Below are 12,908 nucleotides of genomic sequence, written 5' to 3' on the forward strand. Positions count from 1 at the left end.
TCATGCAACTGCATTTCAATGGACTCTCTATGGCTCTCCGGCAGTCAAACCAATGTCCTCACCTGTTTTTCTTTTTCCTACGGCCCCCCCCCAGCCCCATATTACAGCCTGCAGCACTTCCTCTTTAATCAACCAGAGCTGTTGCCGCTGGCCTCCTCCCACCCTCCGTTTCTCCAGCTATGCAAATTGCATTATAATATAAGAGGACTTGCGGTGAAAACTTCTCAACGCGTACGGGTCGTAACGCCATTCCGTATTAGACGTCATGTTCCCTGTATTAAACTTCATAACCCTTTCACGTTCCCTTCTTTCCAGTTACTCAGCCCCCATCGCTGGCGTGGACCGCCCGTGTTTGCAACGGACGTCCATTTCACAAAGCTGCGCGTGGCTTAGCCTTTCTCCAATATATTTAACACACGCTGAGTTTTAAATCGCTTTAATCTGCGGTTAAAGAAAATTCATAGTTTCATTAAGTAAATGCATGAAGAGAATTTTTTTGCTGCGTGAACATTCCATATACTCTGTGGGACAGAGGGTTACAAGTAACTGAATAAGAAATAATAGGCATCCATTCCCCCTCCTTTCCAGTTTAAGGGTTTTATAGGGGTAAATTTAATAAACTTATTAAGTGTACACAAAAATTAGCTTTGTCATGGAAATCTGTGTACAGGAAGTATAGGGTTAGTAGTGTGCTCTTGCAAACAGAGGGTTCTGGGTTTGAATCCCTGCTTCTCCTCTAATACCCTTAATCACGACATTTACACACACACACAGTGGCTGAAACCGCCTGTCCCGAGTGGGGTTGCAGCAAACCGGAGCCTAACCCGGCAACGCAGGGCGCGAGGCTGAAGGGGGAGGGGACCGGTCCGCCGCAAGGCACCCCAAGCAGGACTCGAACCCCAGACCCGTCAGAGAGCAGGACCTGGCCAAGCCCGCTGCACCACCATGCCTCCCTCTGGTAAGAAAACCCTGCTGTATAAATGTAATGTAATGTAATGTTGCATGGCTAGGGGGCAGCAGGTAGTGTAGTGGTTAGAGCTGTTCCCTTTACACTAAAGGTCCCAGGTTTGAATCCAGTGTCTACTTATAATAGCACTGAGCTAGACAGCCACCTCAATTCACTCCAGCAAAAATGAGACAGCTGTATAGATGGGCAAAAATGCTGGAAGTTGCTTTGGAGGAAAGCATGAGCTACATAAAAAAATGTCTAACGTTGCATGTTGCTGTGAGCAAAGGTGTCACATTTATTAACATTAAGAGGAGTAATAGTAATACTGTATAATACAGCGCTTGCTCTCTGAGACCAGCGCAGGAACCTCTGGAAGCTCGAATGTACAGAAGTGTCCCAAAGATCCATGTTTATTATTGTACACATGCAGACCCAAAATGCTCTCCGTCGCACGTCCAGCACGGGGGGGAGGAGCAGAGCAGAGCCACTCCTGCTCCTGCTCAGCCAATCAGGACGCAGGTCTGTCTGTATTCAAGGGCGGAGGACCAAACAGGACACTCCCACTTACTATATAGTTGTAATGTACTGAAGCCGTGAGGCAGAGCCCACACGTGGGTCTGTGTGCCAGTAGAAGCAAATGGTGAAGGGAGAGGACATCACACTCGAATGTCCTGCGAGATCATTTTCGAGGACCTAACGACATTCTCCGAAGTGAGGACTTCTTGACGCAGAACCGTGAGCGATCAGTGTGTCCTCCTATTACAGTGACAGCTGGTGGTGTGCTTCAGTCTTAGCAGGACTGCCAGCGCTCAGCCGACACACCCATGTGAAGGAGAAAAGGCCGTGCGTGTTTTCCAATAAATAAGTAAGTCAGAGACGGAAGAGGACGACAGCGGGCTTGGGAGAAGATGTCTTTCGCCATGGTGGGCACGGCACCCAGCAGGTTCCTCTACTCAGAGGTCAGCATGCTGTCGGAGGATGAGGAGAACGGCAGCGAGAGCTCAGGGTCAGATGAGAGACCTTTCCATTTTGATGGCCCCGGGTACAAGACCAAGGTTGGCAATGATCACAAATCCAGCAGCCACCCAGGCCCCCCAGGGCCCCCCAAGGTGGAGGCACGGCAGAGAAATGTCGCCAATGCCCGCGAGAGAGATCGAACCAATAGCGTGAACACGGCTTTCAGCGCCCTGCGCACCCTGATCCCCACCGAGCCGGCCGACCGCAAGCTCTCCAAGATCGAGACGCTGCGCCTGGCCTCCAGCTACATCTCGCACCTGGGCAACGTGCTGCTGGTGGGCGAGGCCTGCGGGGACGGCCAGCCTTGCCACGCCTCCTCCATCTATTACCAGCACGGCTCGCCCGGCAGGGACCTGGAGAACTCCCAGCCCAAGCAGATCTGCACCTTCTGCCTCAGCAACCAGAGGAAGATGGTGAGTTGCACTCTGACCGAGAGTCTAAACGGACACATCCGACGAGCATCATTTTCCCATATCTCGAAAGTGATTATTCTGTCAAGCTCAACTTATTGTGCATGAAAGTTTTCCGGAGTACAAAAGCATGTTTTTTTTTTTTTTTTTTTTTTTTTTTTTTATCCATTTTCATTTCTACTGTCTATATAAAACAAAATAAAGGTAAATGTTCAGATCCATTATAACAATGTTAGACCACAAAACAGACACAAGAGAGCAAGCTTTTCGTGATTTTCGTAGAGCTTCTGTGAACCGAGAAGCTGAAATACTTGGTCGCGCCTACATCACGCCACGATACGATGTGCAGCTGCATCACTGTCAATTAGAAAGTCTCAGAATAGGTGCGGGATCAGAGTTGTGTCGTGGTCCGCATTTTCCATGGAAAGATTAACCTGTCTATTTCGAAAGTGCGGTTAAAAGGATGCGATGTGGAAAAAGAGCTCCTCGATGTTCCGGCATCTTCTAAGAGTTTAGCGAACATCTGCTCTTCTCCCCGAAGGAGTCGTGAGCTCTCCTGAACGATTTACAGTACACGCCGTGTGCTGCTGATCAGAGGCACGATGCTCGCCTGGCAAAACTATTAATATTGCTGTCAACCTGCTACAAGCTGTTCTGCAGTCGTCAGATGACAATGCGACACGACTGTTGTGCAAACTGGATGGAAGAACACATTTTTTATAGAATCTTTTCATTCTGAATTCACTATTTAACTATTTTACGGAACTATTTTAAAGCCTGAATTCGAATTCGGGTCCGAACAAGCACTTTCTGTTGTCCTGCATTCTCAATATTTCTCATAAAAATGCACTTGCATTTATTTATTTTTACTGTCTTGACAGCCAAAAAGTTGAAAACCCTTTTAAGATCCGAATCAGAGATCTAAATAGAGGCTACATAAGTGAACATGGGATTTGTGTTTGCCTCCTGGACTCTTATCTCAGTTCTAAACATGAATGTTGATCCTAAAGTCTGAAAATACATTTTTTAAGCAAACATAATTAACCAAATTTTAAACTCGAAATACTTAATGTCACCTTACTGTCTTTAAAAAATGACATTTACTGTGCTGAGGCGCTCCAGTTCATACCTTGCTTTTCATGTATGTGACATTCTCTTATTCTGTAGCTGTATGGATATAGAACATCTCCCATTCATAGTGGAACAGGAGGTAGAGAGTCACCCATTACATTCCTCCTCCAAAACCGAAGCATTTCTGCAATTTACATTTACATTTACATTTATTTAGCAGATGCTTTTCTCCAAAGCGACGTACATCTAAAAGAAAACACAGTGTGTGCATGACATTAGGAGAAAGAGAGACATAGTTGCACACGTGTGATTCCTAAGTATAGTTAGTTAGTTTCTTTCACCATATGAACCAAGTTTATCATTTATAATTCATAATTAATTTAATTTATATCAGAAATGTTAACAAATAGCTTTTTCCAGTTCTTCTTACCACATGATTTGGTACTATTTTTTCATAATTGAAGGAAACACAAATAAGGAAAGCATTAAAGAAGCAATAAAAGCGAACAACAACGAACATGTCTCAAACTGGAAGGCTCCAACTCTGCGCCCAAGCGGGATAAACCAGTAACGAGATCATTTTAATATGACTGTGTTGTTTTGCGTAGTACTAAAGCGCGACACATACTCAGCTTAAATGTGAAACAGATTGGGTTCAACTTTGAAGCCTGATGTAAAAGCTGAATTTCTTCACTTTAAATCACAGCGGTCCCTTTCCCTTATTCATTGCTATTTACATGGAAAAAGAACGCTCCGACTAAAACCAATTTCATAAGTGTAAAGAAAAAGTAACAAAACTTAATAAAGGCACACTTTTGTTTGCACGCTTGAATTAATTTAAAAAATGTGAAGAGCGAGGGACCGGTAGGGGACCAGTCAACGGAGATATATTATTATTTACTGCGATCCCACACGCTGAAGTCTTACACTGAGAATGAAAAGAACCCCAGAACTCAGAAAGGATTACGGTTATAATCCTAGACATTAAAATAACACCCCAAATGCTAAGGTCACAGTGAGGAGCAGTCCTGGGAGCATGAGCTGCTCTGGGCTGTATGCATTTCATCACGCCTTGCCCCTGCTCATTTCGTGCGCTGTCTTGTCAAACCCCATAATTCATTTCAGCTTCTAGCCATACACATCTGGCACGGACTTGCATTTGTCTTGGACAGAGCGTGGCACACACTTTTTATTTTTAAAATTAATACCCTGGGTTAAATGTCTTAAGAGTATAAGTAGCACATTTCCAACGAGGCCTTCCAGTTTCTACTTATCCTGCGGTTTTAAATGTATGATGAAATCAACTGCAATTCAGGAGTTTGAGCCTTAAATTACAATTTTTTAAAAAAAATAAGACTTACACCACACTTTGCAATAATTGTAGCTTGATGTGCATCTTTCTAAGCCTCTCCAGCAAAGCCTTTTGGATAAGAAATAAAAATATGTCTGATTATTCAGACTACCACATTTCTGTGGTAGGAATAGGGATCATTGCAGTAAAACAGTAACAGCCAGCAGATCAGAGGGTTGCAGAAATAATTTCAACACAAAACCAATTCTGAAAATGCAGCAAACTTGAGCTAAAACGATATGATTAACTAAGACAGTATAACAGAGCTCTTCACTGTTACGCTGAACCAATAAAATGTAAAATCTAAGTGTATATGAGGGACTGATAACAGTGGAAATTGTTGCTACAAACTTCAGGAAAAACTCGAATTTTGATCCCTGTTGCGGATTATCTTAAAAGGACAGTTAATAATTTAATAATTTTCAGTGTAATAATTTAAAGAATATATTTTTCAAATCAGAAAACGTTTCTGGAAGCCTTGGGAAATTATTACATATTTTAAAGCACATATAGTGCACACGATGGCAAACCACACCCCTACTTTCATACCGTGCAATGCACAGAACAAAGACTAATAAGATTAAAACAAAAAGTACTAATGCAACATGAAAGGCGTGTTTTTTAATTTTTAAATTGCTTATTTAAATTTCTCAGTATTTGTGACGGTGCTTGTGCCCGATCAGTACCGACAGCGCTCGTATAAATGACATCATTAAAAAGTAGCCGAATCATTAATACTTCGAACGTGGCCAGGGCTCATATTTATAGCGCATTATGATGATGAATTGGGCTCTGAAGTGGCATTTAATAACCCCAACAGATGTTGTCTTCAGAAGGGGTAAGATTACAAATCTAACAATCCGCAAGTCCCTCGCAGCAGGGGCAGCTGACAAGTGCAATCACTTAGGGAGCTGCCAACTTCACCTGTCAGGCAGGAACAAAATTAAATACTGGTGTTAAAGTAAAGCCTAAGGTCACTATATAGGGTGTGGGAAATACGATCTATCTTTCAGTCCTTAAAAAATCCCCGAGAGGTAGATTTTAGCTTTCGAAAAGCATCCATTTTTGAATTTTGCTCGTCTTTTGAATTTTGAGAAGACGAAAAACAACCACACGATTATAAGATAACGCAACATTAGATATGAAAAACGAGCATCGACCGGTAGGACCCAGAGTCTTCCTTTTAGAAGTCAACCGGGGCAAACAAAAAAAAACTTTTCGAATTAGATTCCCGGAGATTGCAGGAGCATGTTCGGACCGCGATCGCCGGGCCATCTCGTACACCGTCACCAAGGAAACAATGACATTCCAACGACTTTCTCTCTCGCCAGAGCAAACGACGGTAATGCAAGCCAGGTGTGTCGCAGGCCCCGGAAAGGTGAGAACGGAAAGTGTGAGGCTCGCTGTTCCCGAAGCCCGCTTCCTGGCCAGACGACCGGCTCTTCAGGGAAATACGGTCCCCCTCGGAAAACGGATTTATCCGACGGGCCGGTGGCTGCTCTTTTCCGCTCTGATAAATGGGTCGCCAATTAAGGTTCCTATGCCAGCTTGTTGAGCGTAACCGATCGAAAGACGATAAATAGTCGCACAGATAATGTAATCTGCAGAGGAAGGGCGCACCGTCGATATTTTTAGACCTGGCGTACAAAACGTGAGGAATATTTCCGAAACTGAAACGGGAGGGTCTGATGACTGTTTCTTACATTCGTTTCAGAGCAAAGAGAGAGACAGAAAATCAACTCTGAGAAGCTAATAACAAAGGAGGAGGACTGCTGAGGGTGCATACCACTCTTGTACAGGACAGAACTACGTTTGTACAGCAGCTGTCAAAGGAACACTAGAGACAGTCACGTGTGTGTACATACACAAATTTATATGTATTTAATTACTGGAAGCATCGTATTTTTCCTTATGGACTTTCATGGACTTGGTGATCTAAGAGGGACAGTTCTGTTTCATTTTTGTCCTTGGTTTCTCTTGCAGAAAAGCATTGACTGATACGCTGCCTTTTCGGTTAAATGTGAACGAACCGAAGCCACTGTGTCAGTGTTCTCTGGAACTTTCCCTAAGTGCCTGTTTATGCGGAGCAAACAAGGGACCCCGGGTTGTGATGAAAACCCGGACCATTTGTTGCGAAGAACATCTGGATCATTTTTTCATGAATCCTATTTTTCACCCAACTTAGTTGTACCCAGCAACTTGACGCTTTTGACTGCCTTTTGAAGCGGGGCACACACACACACACACACACACACACACACACACACACACACACTGGAGAGGGAAACACAGGCGCGTACCATCCCTGCTTACGTTCTCTCTGCGGTCCGCAGACCTCTAGAGGAGAGTGCTGTCTGTCTGTTAGGTGGTCCAGCTGTGAATAACCAGGGGCTGAAAACCCTGCCCCGCCAAGGGAGCACCAGCCAGATTGTGTTTCCTGGGCCTCTTCACCACAGAGGACTTGCTACAAGGTGGGGCTCTCTGTGTTTTACCAATTCGAGAAGAAGTATGGGACTGACAAGCTACAATTCTCCATTCAAGACCCAAGGAAGAGATGGTTGGGAGTCCCAGGTGCCCCGTACCCCTTAAACCCCTCATTCTGAAGCAGCTGGAAAACAGAACGCAGACATTAGTGGGACCTGCCTGAGAGTCAGTGGCCTGTTCCTTTAGGCCTTGCTGCACATTCCTACTACATCTCTCCGAAATCCTCCTCCAACACACACACGGTGGACTTCTCTTTTCTGATATTGACTATTGAGTGGCACATGTTCTGTAGAAAGCTGCATTTACACTGAAAAATATAAATGTGAAAATGTCTTGATGGTTAAAGGGGGTGCGGTGATGTCGGCGGTTTGACCAGGTCCTGCTCTCTGGTGGGTCTGGGGTTCGAGTCCCGCTTGGGGTGCCTTGCGACGGACTGGCGTCGCGTCCTGGGTGTGTCCCATCCCCCTCCGGCCTTGCGCCCTGTGTTGCCGGGTTAGGCTCCGGCTCGTCGCATCCTAACAAGCGGTTTCAGACAATGTGTGTGTGTCTTGCTGGTTACTACATTTTATTATTGTAAGGCATATTGATGGGGCAACCTTTAAAGTCCCTAGGTCAGGATCTGAAGTTTGCTTGTTCATCCCATGTTTTTGTGGATCTCCTCCAGATGCTCTGGTTTCCTCCCACATTCCAATGACATTGTGTTTTGCTGAACTGTTGGCTCTAACTTGCCCTTGATGTGTGTGTGTGTGTGTGTGTGTGTGTGATAAACTGGCAATGGAAAAGTAATTATTGATAATTGATGGCTAGAGGGTTCAGAGGCTGAAAGCAGAGCTACACAGCTGTTGTAACCTTAAACAAGGTACTTTAGCTGAAGGGCATCGATCCAGTATTTTGCTGTGTAGATGGATGCAGTGTGAAACTAGGCTGCTTTTGATAAGAATCTGCACAACACAAAAGGAATGACTAATATAAAAGTATCATAACTGCAACCAGTGTTACCATGAAAATGTATTTATTTTTTGTGCTCTTATCCAATGTGTGCAGAGTTGAATGCATTGAACAGAAAACTTTAGAATACATGACACAGCATATTACTATCACTGTTAATGAAAAAGCTCTAGAAACACAAATGGGGTTTGATTCTTGGCAGGACACAATATTACATGTTTTCAATAAGGTGACAAATCTGTGTTATAAGTATCACAGTTCAGCCTCATATGTAGACCCAGCTAATAAACACCAAGGCTATTTCTCCTCTATAAAATGTAAAACTGCAAGTGATTAGGGGTCAGATAATCTATTTCAGACCTCACTTCAGGAAAATATATAGAAGACAATGTACTAATGAGACCCTCTTTCTTCATATCCCAGGATGTTCGTAGCTGTTCTGCTCCTCACTTCTGTATGGATTTTAGCTGTTTCTGGCCAAAAAAATCAGTATTTCAGATCTTCTGCTAAGATATGAAATTAGAACCAATAGAGATATTTGGCTTTGTGTGGACAGAACCCAGTGCTATTTTATCTGCAATTAAAAAATGTCCGAGTTCTTTTAATGTAATTATATGCAAGCTCAATGAAAACAGATTGTTCTTTAGAAACCTCCCAGTCAAAGCAAGTATTTCTAATAAAAAAAAAATCTATTTTTCAAAGAAAGGCTAACATTTAACTGATTTTCCTGCATACTGTAGAAATAGACTTCGTTTATCCATCTTCCTGCCTCTATCAGCTGTCCTTCATCAATCCACCAAATCAGTTACAGTGTTGGGTTTATGAAATGATCCAGCTAGAATGACACTGAGATATGCTGAGGAAATCAACATTAAGGGACCCAGCTGTCACGCCCACACCGGCAAGCGCAACGACAGCACCTCGTACCAATCAGCCTGGTCAGGTATTGAGCCTGGTATCGGATGCAGACTCTTACAAACACCTACCTGCTCGGCTTGTGAATTCAGCGGTCCTTTCCCAATACCCTGTTCTCTGGTCTTTGTTCCTGTTTCTCTGGCTTTTGACCTCTGCTTGTTTAACCGTGTTCTGCGTAACTCTTCGCCCCGAAAAGACGTTTGCTCCTCAGAAAACCCACGCTTGTCCCCGACCACCGATTTCGTCTGCTTCTATGACTGTTACGGAAAGAAACCTACCCGCACTTGGGTCCAAACGGTACCTCCTGGCCTCGGCGCTGACACCATCGCAGCAAAGGAAGTGGACACAACAACACTTTCTTGTTAGTAGGGAGCACATTTTATGTCGGGACTCCTGAGTGGGACGCTGTGGTTGGCACAGTCTTCCTACATTCTCATATGATGTGTGGACAGCTTCCTTTGTCACAGTTCCAAAATGGTCAGGAGACACGTGGCAGATGATTCACAAGCCTTCCTGGTCGGTTCATCCTTATTCTGCATCGGTCAGCGGTGATCTCTTTTTGTGGTGTTGGATCAGGTAGTACTCTGAATGGCCTTGCTTACCTTAAGCATTGCCCTAGGACTTGAGAAGCTTGCCATCATAGAATCAAACATGAATTCCTTATTGTACCACATTATTTCAGGAGAATGTGAGTTCATGTCAAGAAGTTGAAACTGAGCTGCAAGTGGTCCTTGCAACAAAGCAATGGCTAAAAACACTCAGATCCACAAAAGAATGCATCATAAAAAAAGAACATGGGGGTTTTGGAATGGTCGAGTCAAAGCCCAGATAAGATTGCGGCAGGGGGACTTGAAGCAAGCGGTACATTGCAAGACAGTCCTCAAACACCACGCAACTGGAGGACTTGTGTAAGGAGCAGTGGGCAAAAATTTCTCCAAGCTGATGTAGAAGACTGATGGACAATGACAAGAAGCCCCTCCAAGAAATGATTACTGACAAGCAGTCAGACACCAGCTATTGAACATAGATGGTCTACTTATTTCTGACATTCCAGGTTGAATAAATGACTGCGAAGAATAATTTTCATTGCTATTTGTTAAATTAGACCACCTTTATCCAACCCTGTTGTTTAAATGAAGATCAAATATGAATACGTGTAAATACTGTATGGTCAGACGCACACCTTTTCATGGGGTGTACTTACTTTTTCACTGCACTGTACAATGTTAGTCAACTTTGCAACGATTTACTCATTTATACAGCAGGGTATTCTTAGAGTATCAACTACTTGACCAAGAGTATTGCAGCAGGAACAGGATTGAAACCCCGAACCCTTAGCTCGTGAGAGAACTGCCACTACACTACACTACTAACTTATGAAAATCATTTATTTTGGCATCTTATGTTATTTTAAAAAGAAATTATTTCAAGATATCATCATTTTTGTTTTTTTAAGCAGATATCTAGAATTAGAGGGGGGCATGGTGGTGTGGCGGGTTCAGTCAGTGCTCGCTGTGTGGCGGGTCTGGGGTTTGAGCCCTGCTCGGGGTGCCTTGCAATGGACTGGCGTCCCGTCCTGGGTGTGTCCCCTCCCCCTTCAGCCTTGTGTCCTGTGTTGCCAGGGATGGCTCTGGCTCACCATGCCCCCGCTCAGGACAAGCAGTTATTGACGATGGATGGATCTAAAATGAAATGGTCCTGGGTTAATTTAGGACCAAAACCATATAGTGCAACTGACACTGAAGTCTGGACAAAGCCATCAGACAACTGCTTACACTGAAAGTCTCAAAGAAACATATTTTCAGACAAACCTGGAAGAATGGTCTGTATTCAATTGTGCATGAAACATTCCTGAATGTATATTATATCTTTTCTTTTTACATTTGATCAATTTCAGAGCTTAGCAGATATGAACTGCATGCCTTTTCACACCATATTTTCCAGCATGGTTGCATTATACTCTTCACTGAACTCATTCAGAGACAGAGACAGGAGCTGCACGTGTTGTAAATTAATCAGTAATTGGTCTAGACAGCAGCTCCCCAGTACACTCTAGGTGGATGGGTGGGGGCAGCTTCCCCCATACACACCTGGCCCAAACACACAGAGCTGCTGTGCACACACAGTTCCCCCGCCTGCATTTGGCTGCCATCGTGCTTCTGTCAGCATGAGACTTGGGGGGATGGACACGTGGTGGGGGCTTCCTAAATATCACAGCCATGGAACCACAGGTGGCTGCTTTGGCAGCGGTCGTCCACACTTCAGCCCACCTCAGCCCATCCGCAACTGCCCAGCTGCCGCACCTGCGATGGTCCCTCCCGCTGCAGTCTGCTGCATCCCCACAACACAGCGTTGCCAACGAAGCAACCCCCTGTCGGTCTTTGATATCAACATTCCACTTGGAAAACATGTCCATAAAACAGGCTGTCAAAATAAAAATTTCCTGCTGATGCTATGGGGACTCGCCAATGTAACACGTAATTTAGTATTTATATCATTGTGATTTCCACAGCACATCATTTTAATGGGACCTGATAGAAACAAAAAAAAAAAAAATGTCTCCGCATTCCAGGACAGCAGAAGTTTTGAAAGTGCTGAATAAAGAACTTTTGTGGGACCAAAAATCCAGCAGTAACACAACAAATTGGCACCGGAGCATGGAGTCTGTGAAAAAACTGCTATGTTAAAAAATAGAAAAATTTAAAAATCCATTTTTGCCAATCTATCATCTATGTCCATACAGTTCTTAAGTAAGTGTCACATAAAGTCTCAATGTACACCAATTTGATTTAGACGTTACTCAGGTCAGGAACTACGACTGTACACCTATGCGTTTGAAACTATTTGTAGAAGATTGCCTGGCAGCGCTGACCCTTAGTGTGATTATTCTACCGTGACGACATCTGTGCACAGTTTCTGTACTCTGCATAACTGCAAGGAGTGGCATGATAGCACAGCGTGCAGCATGTCTGGATATAGGTTCAAACTCAGCTTAGTCTTTGTTAAGTGTGCATGTTCTCCCCATGTTCTCATTGTCAGTTTCATCCCCCATTTCAAAGACAGGTGAATGGGTGATTCAAGTTGTCTTTTGTGTGTGTGTGTGTGTGTGTGTGTAATTGTGATGGACTGGTGTCCCATGCACGGTACAGTCTGTCTATTACCTTGTGATTCCAAGATAGACTCTGGACTGCCATGCCCAAGCATTGGATGAGCAATTTCTGACAATGGTTGGAAGGGTGAATAATTTCAAATATGTTAATAATTACTAATAATGTCCTGTTTAACCATTAGCAGTACAATGTATAACAACATTTTTTTTAAGTTTTGACATTTAATGCAAATGGTTCAAATGATATTTTTAATTGAAAAAATTCATTCTCACTCAGGGGGGCGCAGTGGTGCAGGGGGTTGGACCGGGTCCTGCTTTCCGGTGAGTCTGGGGTTCAAGTCCTGCTTGGGGTCCCTTGCGATGGACTGGCGTCCCGTCCTGGGTGTGTCTCCTCCCCGTCCAGCCTTCTGCCCTGTGTTGCCGGGTTAGGCTCCGGTTCCCCGTGACTCCATACGGGACAAGCGGTTCAGAAAGTGTGTGTGTGTGATCCTTAGTGTCTGGGTGGATTTCAGCCTTGTTTAGATGCTTCAATATTAGCATTTAACATGAATGTAATAAAATTGTGGGGGTGTGGTGGCACAGTGGGTTGGCCTAGGTCCTACTCTCCGGTGGGTCTGGGGTTCGAGTCCTGCTGGAGGTGCCTTGCGATGGACT

General features: G+C 44.2%; 1 protein-coding gene across 1 annotated transcript; it reads left to right on the top strand.

Annotated features, from left to right (window-relative positions):
- Positions 1-1,857: 1,857 nt before the first annotated feature.
- Positions 1,858-6,574, top strand: scxb (scleraxis bHLH transcription factor b). Its single transcript, XM_018762905.1, has 2 exons — positions 1,858-2,379; positions 6,513-6,574. Exons 1-2 carry the CDS (start codon positions 1,858-1,860, stop codon positions 6,549-6,551), a joined length of 561 nt encoding a protein of 186 aa, XP_018618421.1. The 3' UTR covers positions 6,552-6,574.
- The last annotated feature ends 6,334 nt before the right edge of the window (positions 6,575-12,908 follow it).

This window comes from Scleropages formosus, chromosome 18 (assembly GCF_900964775.1).
Source record: "Scleropages formosus chromosome 18, fSclFor1.1, whole genome shotgun sequence".
Classification (NCBI taxonomy): Eukaryota; Metazoa; Chordata; class Actinopteri; order Osteoglossiformes; family Osteoglossidae; genus Scleropages; species Scleropages formosus.

Bases quoted from the DNA above. Each gene is read 5' to 3' on its own strand.
- scxb (XM_018762905.1), top strand. From the start codon at position 1,858: ATGTCTTTCGCCATGGTGGGCACGGCACCCAGCAGGTTCCTCTACTCA. The intron at 2,380-6,512 runs GTGAGTTGCACT...CATTCGTTTCAG, and splicing joins TCAGCAACCAGAGGAAGATG to AGCAAAGAGAGAGACAGAAA.